Source organism: Balaenoptera physalus (assembly GCF_965194825.1).
Source record: "Balaenoptera physalus genome assembly, chromosome: 13".
NCBI lineage: Eukaryota > Metazoa > Chordata > Mammalia > Artiodactyla > Balaenopteridae > Balaenoptera > Balaenoptera physalus.
In genome coordinates, this window is record NC_138892.1 from 64,609,272 (window position 1) to 64,625,971 (window position 16,700).

Here is a 16,700-nt window from a genome sequence, read left to right on the forward strand (position 1 = left end):
TATTGAGCACCTACAATGTGTGAGGTGTGTGCTGTGTGCCCAGGATGCCACAGTCAGCAGGAAGAGCACAGAGCATGGCACATAGTGGCACTCAGTAAATATCTATGGAGTAAATGGCCTCCAGGCTCAGAAGCTGAGGGATGGACAGGACTAAAAAAGGGGTCTAGTGAAACTTCAAGCCTCTCATCTTAGAGATGAGAAAACTTAACCCCAAAGAAGTTAAGTGATTTTTCTAAGGTTTCCCTGCAAGATAATGGTAAATCAACTAAGTGTGATTGGCCTTGGTCAAGACTAGGGTGACCAACTTATCCCAGTTTACCCAGAACTTTCCCAGTTTTAGCACTGAAAGTCTCACTTCTTGGGGGAACCCCCTAGGAGCTCCAAGGTTGGGCAAACCAGGATGGTTGATGATCCTACGACACTAACTTCTCTGGCTCCAGATCACACTCTTTCCTCCACACAGTACCTGCTAAAGACAAATTTTGATGAAAAGGTTGGGGTGGGGGAGTGTCGGCTAGGAGGAAAGGAAGAAGGAGGGTCAGACTGAGGGGAGGGAGACTGGGGAGGCCTCAGAGGACAGCGTTTGCCAGGGACAAATGGAAGAAGAGGGGTCCGTGCCGGGCAGAGTGGGAGGAGGGTGAGCGCTGATGGAGCGTCAGGGAGTTTACTTGGCTTCGCGCTGATCAGGACACAGCATGTGCGTCAGCTATGCGGGGAGGCTGTGTGTACAAGTCGGGTTGGATGAACAGTAATCCTTTAAATTTGTTTAATAATCCCTTGCATTATTAGAATAATAAAAATAATCTCAACCATCTGTTCCACCCTTTACATTTTACAAAGCACTTTCACACCTATTACCTCACTGGATCTCCATCACAACCCAGGAAGGGAGGTAGTGCTGCTGTTAGACCGGTTTTTACATGTGAAGACCCGCTTTCCACATCTGAAGTCCCGGGTGTTAAGGGGCTGGCACAGGGTCCCACCTCCAGTAAGGGGCAGATTTAGGACAGGACCCAGGTGTCCTGTGCCCAGCCTGGTGCCGTTGCCAGAACCCCCATCGTCCCTCTCAAAGAGGACAACTTCTATTGGCTTGAAGTGGGGAGAGGCTGGGGTGATCTCTCCAGCAATGTTCCCCTTCCCTCTCTCGCACCATCAGTATTGCCCTCTCTACTGGATTATTTCCATCTGCATAGAAACAGGCAGTAATTTCTCCCAACTGAAAAAACAGCAACACACAAAACACTCTTAACCCACATCTCCCTCTAGCCCCGCCCCAGTTAGAGCAAAGCTCCTTAAAATGGAATCTACACTCTCTCCAATTCCTCTCTTCCCTTCCTCCCTTTTCTCTACTCAGTCCTTCTCCCATTCTCTCTTACCCTCTTAAAAGTGCTCTCTCCGCGGTCCACAATGGCCTCCCTGTGACTGAATCCAGCGGTCATTTCTCAGTCCTTATCTTGCTCGACTCTCAGCAGCATTTGATACAATTGCTCATTCCCTCCCCCCAGAAGCATCTTCTTCACTTGGTATCCAGGCACCAGCTCTCCTGGTTTTCCTCCTGCTTCCCGGGTCACACTGGAGGGCTCTGGGGCCATGGACCATCCACACTCACTCCCTAGGGGATCTCAGACTGTCTCAAGACTTTGAATACCATCTTTTATGATGATGACCCTAAATTTTACATCACTAGCCTGGAATCCCACACTAGACTTTCCAATTGCCTACTCCGTGTCCACATTTGGAAATCTACTAGGCACCGCAAACTTAATGTGCACAGAGTTGAGCTCCTACTCTTCCCCTGAACCCCTGCTCCTCCCACAGCCTTCCTTGTTGCTGTAAGTGGCAGCTCCATCCTTTCAGCCACTCAGGCCAAACTCCTTGATGACACCTCGACTCCTCACTCTCCCCACACCCCACAGCTGGCCCAGCAGCAAATCCGGTTGGCCTCACCTTCCATCTAGAATCTGATTGCTTCTCTCCACCTTCACGGCTACTTCCTGGTCCATGTCGCCATCACCTTCCACCTGGATTCTGGAAATGGCCTCCCACGGGTGCTGCCCCGACAGTCCGTGTCCCACACCACAGCAGCTAGAGTGATCCTGTTAAACATTAATGAGGTCAGGTCATTCCTCCGCTTGGCCTCCAGCAATCGCTCTCCACTGCCTGCAGGCCCTCCCTGACCTCACAGCCTCCCGCTCCCCGTCACCCACTCTGCTGCCGCCACGCTGGCATCCTTGCTGCTCCTGAGGACGGCAGGCTCACTCCCAGCCCAGGGCCCCTGCACCTGAGGTTGCCTCTGTCTGTTCCTTCCCATCTGCTCACAGCTCCCTCTCTCCCCTCCTTCAAGTGTTTGCTTTATTTACAATCTCTTGTGCTGAGTGTGTACACATGCACATGCAGGCACGCACACATGTTGCTCCCTACGCCCCTGTTTCTCCATAGCACGTCTCATCCTCTGACATACTACACATTTTTCTGGTTTATTTATTGTTTGTCTCCGTCCAGCAGAATTTAAGTTCCTTGAAGGCAGGGATTTGGGTCTGGCTTGCTCATCGCTGCATCCATGGTGCCTAGAACAGTGTGTGGCGCACAGCAGGCACCCCTAGATGTTTGCAGAATGAACAGACGCCTGAGAGGCCAGGTCCGGCTGAGGCGCTGTCAGAGTGAGGCAAAGAAAGCATGGGTGCATAGCTGACTTAAGCATCAGTCTTCTGTGAGTCACAGGGGGGAGGAACCACTGCACCTAATTACCTGTTAATGTCTTATTAGGAGAGCAACACTGCGACAGTTTTGGGTTCATCTGGCAGGTTATGTAAACAATGGTTAGGAGCAGGTGGTGTCAATGCCCCAGTCCCATCTCCTGCCCTCTGCCACCTGTCTCAAAGGAGGGACGACCTGCAGCCCGTCCCCTGGGTCCCATGGTATGGGGAGAGTTGAGGAGGGGCTGCTAGACTCATTCCCCTCCCTCCTCTCAGTGTCAGGTGGGTGGAGACCTACAGAGGCCCAGCCCCATAAGAACTAAGGTCCCCATTCCTCCCCATTAACCCCAACTCAGAAGGTCCTTGACCTCAATCTGATCCTGCTTCCAGCATCACTTCTGTCCTTTGGAATCTGTGGTCCTGTAGCTTCAACCCATCCCCAGAACCAGTGCCCAGCACCCCTGGTCTCTCCATCTGCCCATCCTGGCATCTCCTACCCTAGCCGATGGAGAATTCTCAGCACCACGAGGGGCCGTTCCAGCACTGCAGCTAGGCAAGAATTTCACTCAGCGATCCCTATCCTCCTTGCTGCCTCGAGGAGGATGTGTGAGCAAAGGGAGAAGAGAAGTGTCAGAGGCGGGCCCAGATCCCAGTGAGAACCACCCCAACCCCCAGCAGTCGGGGCCTTGGAAGGGCTGTGAGCAGCAAAAGATTTTCTCCTAGAGACCTCAGCCCCTCCCCCGAGGCACTCTGCCATCTTTGAGAGCAGGGCCGCCCAGATGGAGTAGGCTGAGACTGGGGAGGTGGGGAGCCAAGGCCTCTTAGGGCCGTGGTCCTGCCTGCAGGCAGGGGCCCCTCCTGGGCCTCACCCCGACTAGCCTTGGCACATTCTCAAGAGGCTTGGGTGTTCTCCCTCACCCTACCACGTAACCCGCCTCTAGGCACTTAGACTCAAATGCCAACGGAAGTGGGTGAGTCAGCCGAAAGGTACTGGCCTCAGGCTGGCCCCCTCCTCCTCTCCCCTCTAGTGCCCTCTCCTGGAGTGCTTTTCTGTAGAAGCTCATGGAAAGTGAGGCAGAGGAACATGAGGGCTGGGCCGGGGTGATGAGGCAAGGTGGAGGGGTTTGGACAGAGCAGGAGGGTTGAGGCAGGGAGAGGGGGAGAGAGAGAGAGAGAGCGAGGGAGCACAGGTGGCACCCAGGGCCTGGCCAGCTGGTTTCCTGCAGTGACTGAGCCTCTTTGCCTACATGACTCTGGGCAGGTTGCTCTGCCTCAGAGTTGGTCCTTCTTTGGGGAAGCTAAGTCTCCCAGCCACTTAAATCAGGAAGCCAAGCCTGGATACCTAGGGAAGAAACCAGGAGTAGGACTTTGGAAATTAGGTGATGGGCCCAATGGGAACAGAACTCTCTCCTGCCTGCCCCATCTGGCCAGTTTGAGGACCTCAGGAAACATCAGTCGCTATGCTTTAAGGAAGATTAGTGAGAAGCCAGATTAATGAATAGGAGAGAGGCTGAGAGATTAGTTAGGAGGCCACTGCAGTGTCCCAGAGTCAGGGATGGGGCGGCACGGAGGACCTGTGTGGTCAGTACTGGATGCGTCAGGGCCTGATGGTGTTTGGATGAGTGAAGCTTGGATAGGAAGATGCTTTGTTTGTACAGGTGCTGGCCCTCCAGTGCTAGGTATTGACTTCTGACCATTGAGGGGACACACACAACCGTCTGCTCTCAGTTCCTAGAAGAAAAGGAACACTGAGATTGTGAGCCCTCAGAGAGACAGGGACCTCCCTGCGCTGAGACCCAGAGAGAGCACACCCAGACACACACACCACACACACGCACACACCACACACACATACATACTACACACTCACACACACACCACACACATGCATACCATACACACGTCACACACCACACACACATACACACACACCACACACATGCATACCATACACACGTCACACATACACACCACACACACATACACACACACCACACACATGCATACCATACACACGTCACACACACACACCACACACATACATACTACACACACACACCCCACACACACATACCATACACACGTCACACATACACACCACACACATACACACACCACACACACATGCCATACACACGTCACACACCACACACACATACACACACACCACACACATGCATACCATACACACGTCACACATACACACCACACACACATACACACACACCACACACATGCATACCATACACACGTCACACACACACACCACACACATACATACTACACACACACACCCCACACACACATACCATACACACGTCACACATACACACCACACACATACACACACCACACACAGACACCATACACACATCACACATACACACATCACACATACACACCACACACACACACCACACACACATGCCATACACACATCACACATACATACCACACACACATACACACACCAGACACAGACACCATACACACATCACACATACACACCACACACACACACCAGACACATACCATACACACGTCACACATACACGCCACACACACACACCACACACATGCCATACACACATCACACATACACACCACACACACATACACACACCACACACACACCACACACACATACACACCACACACATACACATCACACATACACACCACACACACATATACACGTGCACACCATATACACATCACATATACACTACATACACACACCACACACGCATACATACCACACACACACATCACACACACATCACACACATGCATACCATACACACGTCACACATACACACCCCACACACATACATAACATACACACATCACACATACACACCACACACACATACACACACACCACACACATGCATACCATACACACGTCACACATACACACCACACACACATACACACCACACACATGCATACCATACACACATCACACATACACACCACACACACCACACACATGCATACCATACACACGTCACACATACACACCACACACACATACACACACACCACACACATGCATACCATACACACGTCACACATACACGCCACACACACATACACACCACACACACATGTCATACACACATCACACACACACCACACATACACACCACACACACATATACACGTGCACACCATATACACATCACATATACACTACATACACACACACCACACACGCATACATACCACACACTCACACACACATCACACACACCACACAAACATACATACCATACACACATCACACATACACACCACAATACATACACACATCACACATACACTCCACACACACATACACACACCATGCACACATATACCCATGCATACCATTTACACATCACAAACACACTACATACACACACCACACACATGCATGCACTGTTGGCCGCCAAGCTGGATGAAAGCCCCATTTTCCTGACTCTCAGCCCAGCATTCTTTCTACTCTGTCTCCTTGTCCATTACACAGATGGGAAGATAGAGGCCTAGAGAGGTCCCCCCACAGCAGGAGGGCCCAGAGAGGCCTTCTCAGCCTCTGTCACCCTGAGGCTAGGCTTTGGGCAGTTACTTCCATCCAGCCCCAACAGGGACTCTGTGTGTCCTGTGAATCTTCCCACAGCATGTGAGGGATTTGGGGAAGAGACTCCAGTCTGCCCCCACCCCACCCCTTACCCTGCTTTTCTAATGGGGGCTGTGATAGATGCCCTGCCTTCTTCACAGTTAGAGAAACATTTTGAAAAGTAAAAATGGCTGCACAAACCCAAGGCAGGGGTATCACTTTATTTTAGACTCATCTTTATTTCATTCAGAGTTTAGAGACTCTTTTGCCTCAATGGTTTACATGAGCCTGAAAGATCCAGTGAGAACCTACTCTGTCCTGCCGCCCACCCTCTGCCACCACAACAGCCCTGATGCCCACCCGAGGCCTCATCTGAACCCACTCGAGATTGAGTGGATTCCTCTGAGGGTGACAGGAGGGAGGGTGGATTGACCAGTAATTGCTCCTTCTGGGGGAAAGTGCACTCGTGTCCGCCTCCTGGACCTCACCTGAGTCTCACTTCCTGAGACACTAATCCTCAGAAACCAATGCTCTGCTCAAACCAAGCCTTTCAAACCAACACCCTGACCCGGAGAAGGTGAAAGAAGCCCCCCAGCCCCAGTGCTGGTAGACTGAGGGAGGGGTGATTCAGAGTCCGTGTAGGGAGCAGGGCAGGGGAGCATCTACACAGGCATACAGGGGCAGAGCCGGGAAAGGTGCTATCAGGAGGACCAGGGGGGCTCTCCAGGTGGCCACGTGCACCCCACCCAAACCACAGTCAAGGCCTAGCTCATCCTCTTACCACTGTGACCTTTAGGCAAGTTACTTGATCTCTCTGTGCCACATCTTAAAATGAGGCTAATATTAACTATCTCACAAGGCTGTGGTAATGCTTTATAAGATAATATATGAACAGAAAAAAGAACACAGCCTAGCACCTGGAACATGGTAGTCTCTCAACTACGATGGTAGCTTTCACCCTTATTGTAAATGTTAACCTTATAATTCAGAACACCAGATTTTGGAGCACAGTAGCTGGGTTCAAATCCATTCTCTGCCACGTTCGAGCTGTGTGGACTGATCAAGTCATGTCACCTCTCTGTGCTTCTGTTTCCTTATCCGTAAAATGCAGATAATAATAGTACCCACCTCGTAGGTTGTGACTTTTCAGTGAATTAATATGTGCAAAGCAGTCAGAAAGTGCCTGGCATGTCATCAGTGATCAATAATATTACCTGTTAGTAGTAGTCAGTTGCCTAAGGTCATAGGCAAGCTTTGAACCCAGGTCTATGCGACTCCCCAGTCCGTGCTCTTAAGCACTGTACTACACGCACGCCCTTCCTCTTTCACATACCTTTTCACACTGCTCCCCTTTTATCTTGGGCCAGACTTTCTGGCTCACATGGCTGCCAGACCCTGTTCCTTTGGTGGTGGTGACCCACCTGGGAGTGCTCCCCAGGACCCAGGGCTGCATGCGGAGGTCGTCTGTGCCATTTAAACTTTTGACACCCAGGTCGCTGAAGACAAGAGAAGTATCTTCTATGGGCCCCAGGCGGGTCTCCACTCAGCTCCCCTCTCCTTGTCCTGCATCCCAACGGAGGGCACAAGGGCTTAAAGCTGGTAGTCTCTTTTCTCTGGAATCCTCAAAGCCCACACTCACCTTCTAGCCCAGAAAGTGGGTGCGGGGCCAGGTGGGCCCAGTGCTCCCTGCATCTCCCCAGATAGCCTGCTAGGCTCTTGGCCATGAGCTTTGTTTACACTTCTCACCTCTTCCATCCTTCACAGAGACACACACACACACACACACCCCATGCCCCAAAGCAGTGTCACATGGTGGAAACAGAATGGGACTGTCTGTCCTCTCAGCTGTGTGAAGTGGGTGAGTCATTTATACTCTCTGGGCCTCAGTCTCCTCAGCTCCATGATGGAGATGATCATGCAATACCTGTCCCAGGGGATTATGGTGACAGTTAAATGAAAGAGTTCACAAACTCTTCCTTTGTGCTACTTTAACCCTTCTCTTAATTTTTTCTAATATAATGTATGAGTACACTTATTCATATATTTCATTTTTTAAAATCTTAAATAATATAGATAAAGCAAATGCCATTTGGCCGTGTAACAGCTGTGATCAGTTGTCTCTCCTTCCATACCTTTCTATATGCATTTTATAGGTATATGCTACGTAGGCCCCTATAACATATAGTTTTGTGAGGTTTTTTTGTTACATAAAGCGGCTCATGCGATTTGGATTTTTCTGCAAGTTGTGCTTTTCTCATAAGAGTGTATATCAGAGATGTTTCTGCTTCAGCACTGCTGCCCACAGTTTACTTCACAATCCCCTGGTTGATAGAGGTTGGGTTTGTTTCCAGGATTTCACTGTTAGAACCAAGGCTGCCGTGAACAGCCTTGGGTGTGCTGCTTTGAGCCCTTATGCTGGCATTTCTGTAGGATGGGCATGGTCCACGTATATTTTTTATGCTGATTCAACACATTGCAACCCCAGCTTTTTGTATTCAGTGCCTGTTTGTTGGTGGCTCTGAGCTACCCTTTCCATGGCATGGCTCCCCCAGAGCCTCTCAGCCTCATTTCTGGGAGGCCAGCAGACATAAGCCCGGATGAGGCAGGGTCAGGCCGAGTGTATGGCCGTGGGACCCTGACCAGGTGCAGCCCTGGCCCATAGGGTGAACCAGGAAAGTCTGCCTTTGTCTCCTCTGCCCTCTGTGCGTGCTTCCTCCCTCCGTTCAAGCCCACCCTCCCTCCTTCTCTGTCGGAACGTGGGAGACAGGTAATCTGGTTCCAGCTAGATAAATGACCATCAGCAAGTCATTCACCTGCTCTGAGACTCCTTTCCTCATATTTAAAATAATAAGGGTGAATATCCACCTCCTAGAGTGAATTGGGCAAGTGAGATAAAGGACTAGCGCGTGAAAAGACGGTTCAGACGTAAGTTAGTAGCGTCCTCGTCCAGCTCCTGCCCCTTGCCCCTGACCCACATGCCCCTCCCACAGGGTCTTGTATCCAGTTGCCTCACAACTCAAGCACCTGCTGTCCTCTTTTTTTTTTTATGACTTTGGCAGGATTGGGGAATTTTTTTTTATATATAAATTTATTTATTTTACTTATTTATTTTTGGCTACATTGGGTCTTCGTTGCTGCGCGCGGGCTTTCTCTAGTTGCGACGACCGGGAGCTACTCTTGGTTGCGGTGCGCGGGCCTCTCATCATGGTGGCTTCTCTTGTTGTGGAGCACGGGTTCTAGGCGTGCGGGCTCAGTAGTTGTGGTGCATGGACTTAGTTGCTCCGCGGCATGTGGGATCTTCCCGGACCAGGGCTCGAACCCGTGTCCCCTGCATTGGCAGGCGGATTCTTAACCACTGCGCCACCAGGGAAGTCTCCTGCTGTCCTTTTAGGTGTGAGTGGTCAATCTGGTCGTTAGCTCTCAACTAAGATCTTAGCTGCCAACTAAGATGTTAACTCTGACCAAGATATCTGCTCTCAGCCAACATGTTAGGGAACAGTGCTCATCACCCAGGGAGATTATCAAGTTACTTTCCCCTATGTGAGTGCATGTTCGTAATGTAATCTCTGATCATGTCTTTTGCTTTCATGTTCCCTGCAACATAGTAGATGCTCAACAAATGCTGCTGGGAATAAATGAATGGAAAGCCTTCAGCTGGCTTACAGGCATGAGGTTGCAGTGATGGGTGTTACTGGGCAGTGGGGTTGAAATTTGTGGCAGGCTCTCGCAGATAGCCCATGTAGATAAGCATCCATGGCCATTGGCCAAGAACAGGGGCAGAAACCATTTCATTCCTCTTTTCTCCAAGAGAAAAGCCAGCTGGCTGTTCTAGGAGGCTCCTTGGAGAGGCCACCCCCAGACCGGGTCAGGTCCAAGCCTTCTAGTTGAGAGATTCAATTTCATTAGCTCACCCAGGGGTGACCAGGCTCTGGGAAATCAACCAAGCAAGCGACTGATTGGTAAGCCAGATCAGCAGTTTATTAACTTATGCTGGCAGCCGTGACTGCTAAGCAGCCTGTAGCATTGAGTCAGCCCCTCTCCTTGCCTGTTCTTGCTACAGAAGGAAACTTTACCTGGCAATCCAAATCAAATTGAGAAGGAGCAGAGTAGAGTGGAGTAAAACGACACTAAAGAATAACAATAGTTGATGACACGTATGCTGTCATACATTTACCCTCAAAACCACACCATGGTGTGGTCGTCATTACTGTCCCATTTTGCAGATGAGGACACTGAGGTCAAGTGGGTGATGGCTCCAAGGTATAGAAGCCCAAACCCAGGCGTTCCGACTCCGGTCCTGTGTTCTCATGCCCTGAGCAGGGCCCCCTCAACCCTGGCTATGGTTCTCCATTTGCCTGCTGTTAAGGCTACACAGCTTCCCTAGTGACATTTCTGCCTCCTTGCTGAGTGGCAGGAGACCTGAGTCTCAGCAGCAGCGCACACAAGCTCTCAAGAGGGCACCTCTCCTTCTGCAGATATAACAATAAAACTGCACTAATAGCCACCATTCATTAAGTGCTTACCATGTGTCAGGCACCTTGCCAGGCACCTTGCACGCATTATCTCACTCTCACAACATCCTCAGGAGGCAAGCACACTCATCTCCCTTCTGCCGAGGCGGACTCACGGGCTCAGAGCAACTAAATAACCTGGCCCAGGATCCCAGAGCTAGTGAGGAGCAGAGCTGAGACTGGAATCCAAGTCGGTCTGACTTTCAAGCCCACACTTGTAATCACCCCCACCTCCCCGCCCTCAAGGTGACATGCCTTGATGTCCCACATGCTGGAGCTGCTCCCTATTGGAGCCTCTGGCCCCTGGGCTCCAGCCTCTGTCCATCCATCCCTTTGCCCCACTGCTCCTGCCACAGTGAATTCCTCATTCTGCACACCACCGCCCTCACCTCCAGGGCTTCCCCAGGCCTGCTTAGTCTAGCAAACTCCTACTCATACTTCAAGCCCCAGGGAAAGTGTCACCTCTCCCGGGCCACCTTCCTCCTGCCCAATCAGCCCTAATTATGGCATTTACCAGGTTTTATTGTAATCATCTGTAAGTGTCCCCCGCTAAGTGGTGAGCCCCCGAAAGCAGGCATGGTATGGTGTTCCTCGTTGTCTCTGCAGCTCTGAGCAACTCACTGGGGCTCTCAGGGGAGCCTGTTTCCTGGTAGGAAACACATTAACCCTGGGCGCTGCCCATAAGCTGCAGAGCAGAATGGTTAAATGAGCGGGCTCTGGAGCCAGCCTGCTTGGGTGCAGATCCTGGCTTTGCTACTTCCCAGCTGTGTAACCTTGGTTAAGTACTGAACATCTCTGGGCCTTGGTTTCCTCTAAGAAAGGTAGAATCCCTACTCAGTAGGGATGTTATTAGGACAAAGTAGGCTAATGTCTGTAAAGCACCTAACAAGTGCCTGCTCCCTGCTCACTGTTACATGGAACATTCGTTCATCCTCTAAGATTAGGGCCCTGAGGGAATGGCAAGAAGACTATGCCTCCGCTTGAAGGTCCCCTCCTCCAGGAAGCCTTCCCTGACCCCTGACACACTCACATTGGTCAGGTTCCTGTTATCAGCCCCCTGTGGCACTTGGTGTTTCTCTTTGTTACTCACCATACTAACAATTACTTTCCCGCTAGACTCTAAGCTCTATGAAGTCGGGGTTCTTGTCTGTCTTGTTCTTTGCTGCATCGGTGGCTGGCACATAGTAGGTGCTCAGTAAAAAAGTGTTGAATTAGGGATGGAAGGTGTTGGGAAAGTGCCATATTCTGGGTTGTCACAGGAGGGTCACTGAGCAGCCAGGCAGCCCGTGATAACAAAATTGGGGGTGGGCCTGGGCTGGGACACCGGGCTCCCTTGGTCAGTGTCACAGTGACTAGACCTTCTGACCTCTCTCTCTCTCTTCCCCCTTCCCTCAGTTCCTGGCATTTGACACCCAGTTGCTGATGGGTAGCCGACGCCACTCACTGAGCCCTGAGGAGTATATTTTTGGAGCCCTCAACATTTACCTGGACATCATCTATATCTTCACCTTCTTCCTGCAGCTTTTTGGCACCAACCGGGAATGAGGAGCCCTTCCCACCCCCCCTTCCTTCAGAGAATGCCCCCTTGCTGGTCCTCTGACCCTCCCTGTGCTCCTGCCAGCCCAGATATAAAGCTAGCTGCCAGCCCAGCCTTTGGCAAGCCTGCTCACTTCCCTCAGCCAGCCCTCATCCTCACCCTCTGCAGCTTGTACCCATGCCATCAGGGGCCCTGTGGTACCCAGGTCACACCATCCCCTGTGCTGCCCCTTCCCCCCAGTTATATCTCCCAAACTGAGACAGTCGAGGCTGGAGGTTCCTCTGGGTTTGAGGACCCAAGGGATGAGTGGGAGAAGCCCAGCAGGATTTCAGAGGTGGGATAAAGATCCCCGGAAGCCTGGCCGAGGCCTGCAGCCCCACCGTGATTCCTCCTGAGGCTGCCACAGCTGTGGGACTATGGGGCACACTGTCCTGTGCCCACCCCCTGCCTCCTCTCCCTCCTTCCAGGTTAGGCTTTGACATTCGGTAAGAAAGGGGTGGGGAGGACAACTGGGAGACAAGATGTGGGTACTCTGCAGTGGGGGGACGGGGATAATGGGTGAACAGGATGGCTGTTCCAGGCTGCCCATCTTCTCTCAGCTCTGGGACCAGCGGCTTATTCTAGGCACCTGAGCCCTGCAGCAGAGAGAGGGGCAGGAAGCCAGTGCCATCCGTGCTTGCCTTGGTTTACCCTCCTGGGTCATGACACAGAGCTGTTGGGGCAGGAGGTGGGGGCAGGGGCCCTGCTACTGAGTGGGGACCTGTCCTGAGACTCCAAAGGAGGTGGGAGCAGGCAGCCAACCAACTGGGAGGCCTGGGCTCTGCAGCACCGCTGACTCACCCAGACCTGCATCCTCCTGGGAGGCGTGGCAGGACTGAAACCAACATCCGCTCACGTCTTCTCTTAAACTCCCAGGCTGCTGTCACAGGCCTGAGGCTGAGTGAGGGCTTGGGCCCTGGAGGACTGGGTATTCTAGGGAAGGGAGGCTTATCTAGCAACTGAGCCAGCCCCATCAGGAGGGAATCCGGCCCTGCCTCCAGCCCTTCCCCACGGTCTTTCTGCCCATCTCACTTCCTAAAACCTCCCCCATCCTCTGCCATTTGCTGGCTTATCCCCAGTCAGGCCTCCTGAGGCCTCCATTGGCAGTGCCCGTGTCCCTTCTCGTAGCTTCTCTGGCCACTCAGGCCAGAGGTCTAGGCCGTTTCACTCCTTATCTCCTCATCTCTCCAATTTGGAAGCCGTCCAGCTGATGTTAACAACCAGGGCAAGTCCCTCCAGCTGGTCCCCGTGTGATGGGGTCGGGTCTCCTTATCAGCCTCTGGGCGGCTGAGATCTCAGGCAGGGTGTGCGTCAGCCACCCAGCCCCCTGCAAGTCTGCCGGGGAGTGGACCAGGGGGCCACACCTGGGGGAAGCGTGCAGCCTGCCCTTGCTAGCGGCTAACCGGGCCAGTGGAAAGTTACTGTGTGGAGTCAGGGAGGTTCAGAGTGGATACCTGGACCCTTCCCTGGCCTCTCCCTCCAGGGTTGCCTCTCTCCCCATATGCCGGTGGCTCTGTTTGCCCCTGGGGGTGGGGGGATAACTAGGTATGTTATCTATGTGTTCCTGATCCCTCCCTCTCCGCCCTTCCTATTTCCAACTTTTAAGAAATATTGCAGAAGCATTTGAAGCATTTGAAGCTCCATCTTGGGTATGAGGAGAGAGGGAACCAAGAATGGATGGCGGTGTTGGTGTGTGAGATAAAGGCAACCGGGAGCACAGGTGGGATGCGCCCTGCGTGCTGGTCCAAATTAATCCATTACGGCAACCCTACGAAGGTAGTACTCGGCGCATCCCCATTGCAGAGAGGAAAGCTGAGGTGAAGGAGAGGCTTGGTCCAAGGTCATACAGCTAATAGACTGGATGGGGGCTGGAATGAGACTGGATGGTCAGGCCCTGACAGCTCGGGGGATTCGTTGTCCTCGTTACCACCCCTGGCCTTCCATCCCCACCCCACCCCAGCTACCACCACCAGATTTTGTACTCTGTAGTTTCCACCTTCTAAACACAAGCTGGGAAGCAGGATTCTGGTGTCTGATTTCCAGCCTCATTGCCAATGGGCTCATGGTATTAAGCAAGTGTTTCTTACTGACTGTGATTCAGTTTTCCTATCAGCAAGATGGAAGACCGTGGCCAGAGTGCCGCAGGGACAGGCACCAGAACACTTATTTGCACTGACTTCCTTATCCAGTTGCCACCTCTCCTCCGAGGTCCCCTCGATTCCTCTCCTAATCTCCAGTTCCAGTGCTAGAGGGGTTACTTCCCCCACCCCTTGCCCTGTAATTCTCAGCCTGGGCCTTGGTCATGCTTCCCAGAATCCACTTGTCAAAGCCCTCCTCTTCCCAGGACAGTTTATGCAGAAATTGGGGATTGAGAAGCTTTTCCAAGGCTGGGCTCCAAAAGCGTGAAGGGGGAGGCAAGCACTCAGCAATAGACAATGTGACGGGGCAACTCAGGGCCATCGCACAGCAGAGTGTGCTGCGGAGTCTCCTATTCTGGTTCCTGAGAGGGGTTCAGGAACAGGGGTCCAGGTCTGAGCTGGCAGCAGAGCCAAGGCTGAGGCTCCTGGGTTCCACCTGTATTGAAGCCATGAGGCACCCCAGGGACACCTGGATGGGTCTTGGAAGGAGGAAGGGTGGGGAACAGGAATGCAGGATTACAAGAAACAGAGAAACCGAAGCTGGGCAGTTGCCACAAGCTGCAGAGGAGGAGGGAAGCCTGCTTCCCTGCCCAGGAAGGGGTGGGTTGGATTTTATAAAACTGCAGGCAGCCAAGAATCTGACCATCTGTGATGCAGGTTAGAGGTCTCTTACTGAGGGGAAAACAGAGCAAAAGATCCTCTCCTGGGGATTGTAGATGGGGGGCCAGGGAGGTACACACAAGTCCCTGGCCTCTAGCACCGATTCCCAGGCTCAGGTGTGGCTCCTGTATCGCCTGGGGAAGCCCCTGGAATCTTGGTTCTGCCATCCTCAGCTTTTGCTCCTGGGGGCATCAGGATCAGACAGACACCCTTGTTCCAAAAGGCTCCGCCTCTCCCTCCCTGGCCCACCTGGGATTTCACACAAGCACTTTGCTGCCCCTCAGTGGCTGCCTGAGGAAAAGCAGGGCCTGGTTCTGCAGGCGAGAAGCAGAAGGATGTGTGGCCTGAGGTTTGCGGGCAGGATCTGGCCACTGGCCTTCGTTCCCGGCTCTTCTCGGATCACCCCAGACCACTCTCTGCCTCAGCCTCCTGCTGTTCCCTTTAGTCCAGCCACTGTTGTCTCTCAGACACTGTTTACCTGTCTGTTGGAAACCACTCCTGTGCCACCCAGGCCCAGAGCTTTCTCTCGAGTGTCTGAGGGCAGAGACACACCCCCAGAAACAAGCCCTTCGGGCCTCAGCTCCTCCAAGTTTCCTGGGATCTGCGCTGTTCCTTTCCCTGGCCTCACCTTCCTGGTCCACGACTGACAGGAGATAAGAATAAAAGTAATAATGACACCCGAACCTTCTCCTTTGCCTGCCTTTTGCTCGTCCCCTCGGATGGCTCAGGGAGTGTGTGTGTGTGTGTGTGTGTGTGTGTGTGGCAGTGTGAGGGGTTCACGCCAGAGCTGCTGCCCCTAGTGTAGCTAAGTGAGAATTAAATCTCCACGTTCCACACTGGCCCTCCTGTCGATATATATAGACCCTTGGTGGAGGCCCTTGAGATCCTTGCACCTGTGACAGCCCTGACAGAGGCTCCTCCCAACAGGAAGCCTTCCATGGAAGGCTGTTCTTTTGTGCGCAGTTCTGTTAGAAGATTCTTCCTTATTTTGACCCAAACTCTGGTTCCCTAGAAGGAAAGCCTATGTTGTACCTGGAAGGATCCCCAAGAACAGCAGCTTTGAGAGTTGCCTCTCCTGTGAAGCCTTTCTCAATCCTTCCCCCAGGTGCCCTGACCACTCCCTCCTCGGAGCCCTCCTGGTCTGTAGCGCTCTAGCTGCGTTTTAACCTCTCCTTCTGTCTCCTCGTATAAGACCTGAGCTGCTTGAAGGCATGAACTGTGTCTTGTTCACCCTTGAACTCATAGGTCTTATGGCAAATGGCGTCAATCAACAGCCTTTGAATGAATGGAGGAAGGAATGAATGAACCCCCTCCAACCCTTTTATTTTACCTAAGAGGAAACTCCGGAGCGGAGGGTGCAGTGACTTGTCCAAGTTTATGCACGAGTGAGTGACTGGGGGTGGGATTACAGGGCACAGGGGGTGATGATTACATTACCAAGTTCCTCTGAGGAACTCAGGGCTGAGCGTGGCATGTGGGAGGGGACACATCACACTGGGGCAGTGGGAGACCTTATCT

The 16,700-nt window shown here is 52.4% G+C and overlaps 1 protein-coding gene across 1 annotated transcript in view; it reads left to right on the forward strand.

The window, feature by feature from the left end:
• The window catches only part of FAIM2 (Fas apoptotic inhibitory molecule 2), a 34,028-nt gene extending 18,163 nt beyond the window's left edge, over positions 1-15,865 (forward strand). The window contains exon 12 of the mRNA XM_082421477.1: positions 12,204-15,865. Within this exon, the coding sequence (XP_082277603.1) occupies positions 12,204-12,353 (150 nt within the window). The 3' untranslated portion in view covers positions 12,354-15,865. The remainder of the gene's footprint in view (positions 1-12,203) is intronic.
• Positions 15,866-16,700: the final 835 nt, after the last annotated feature.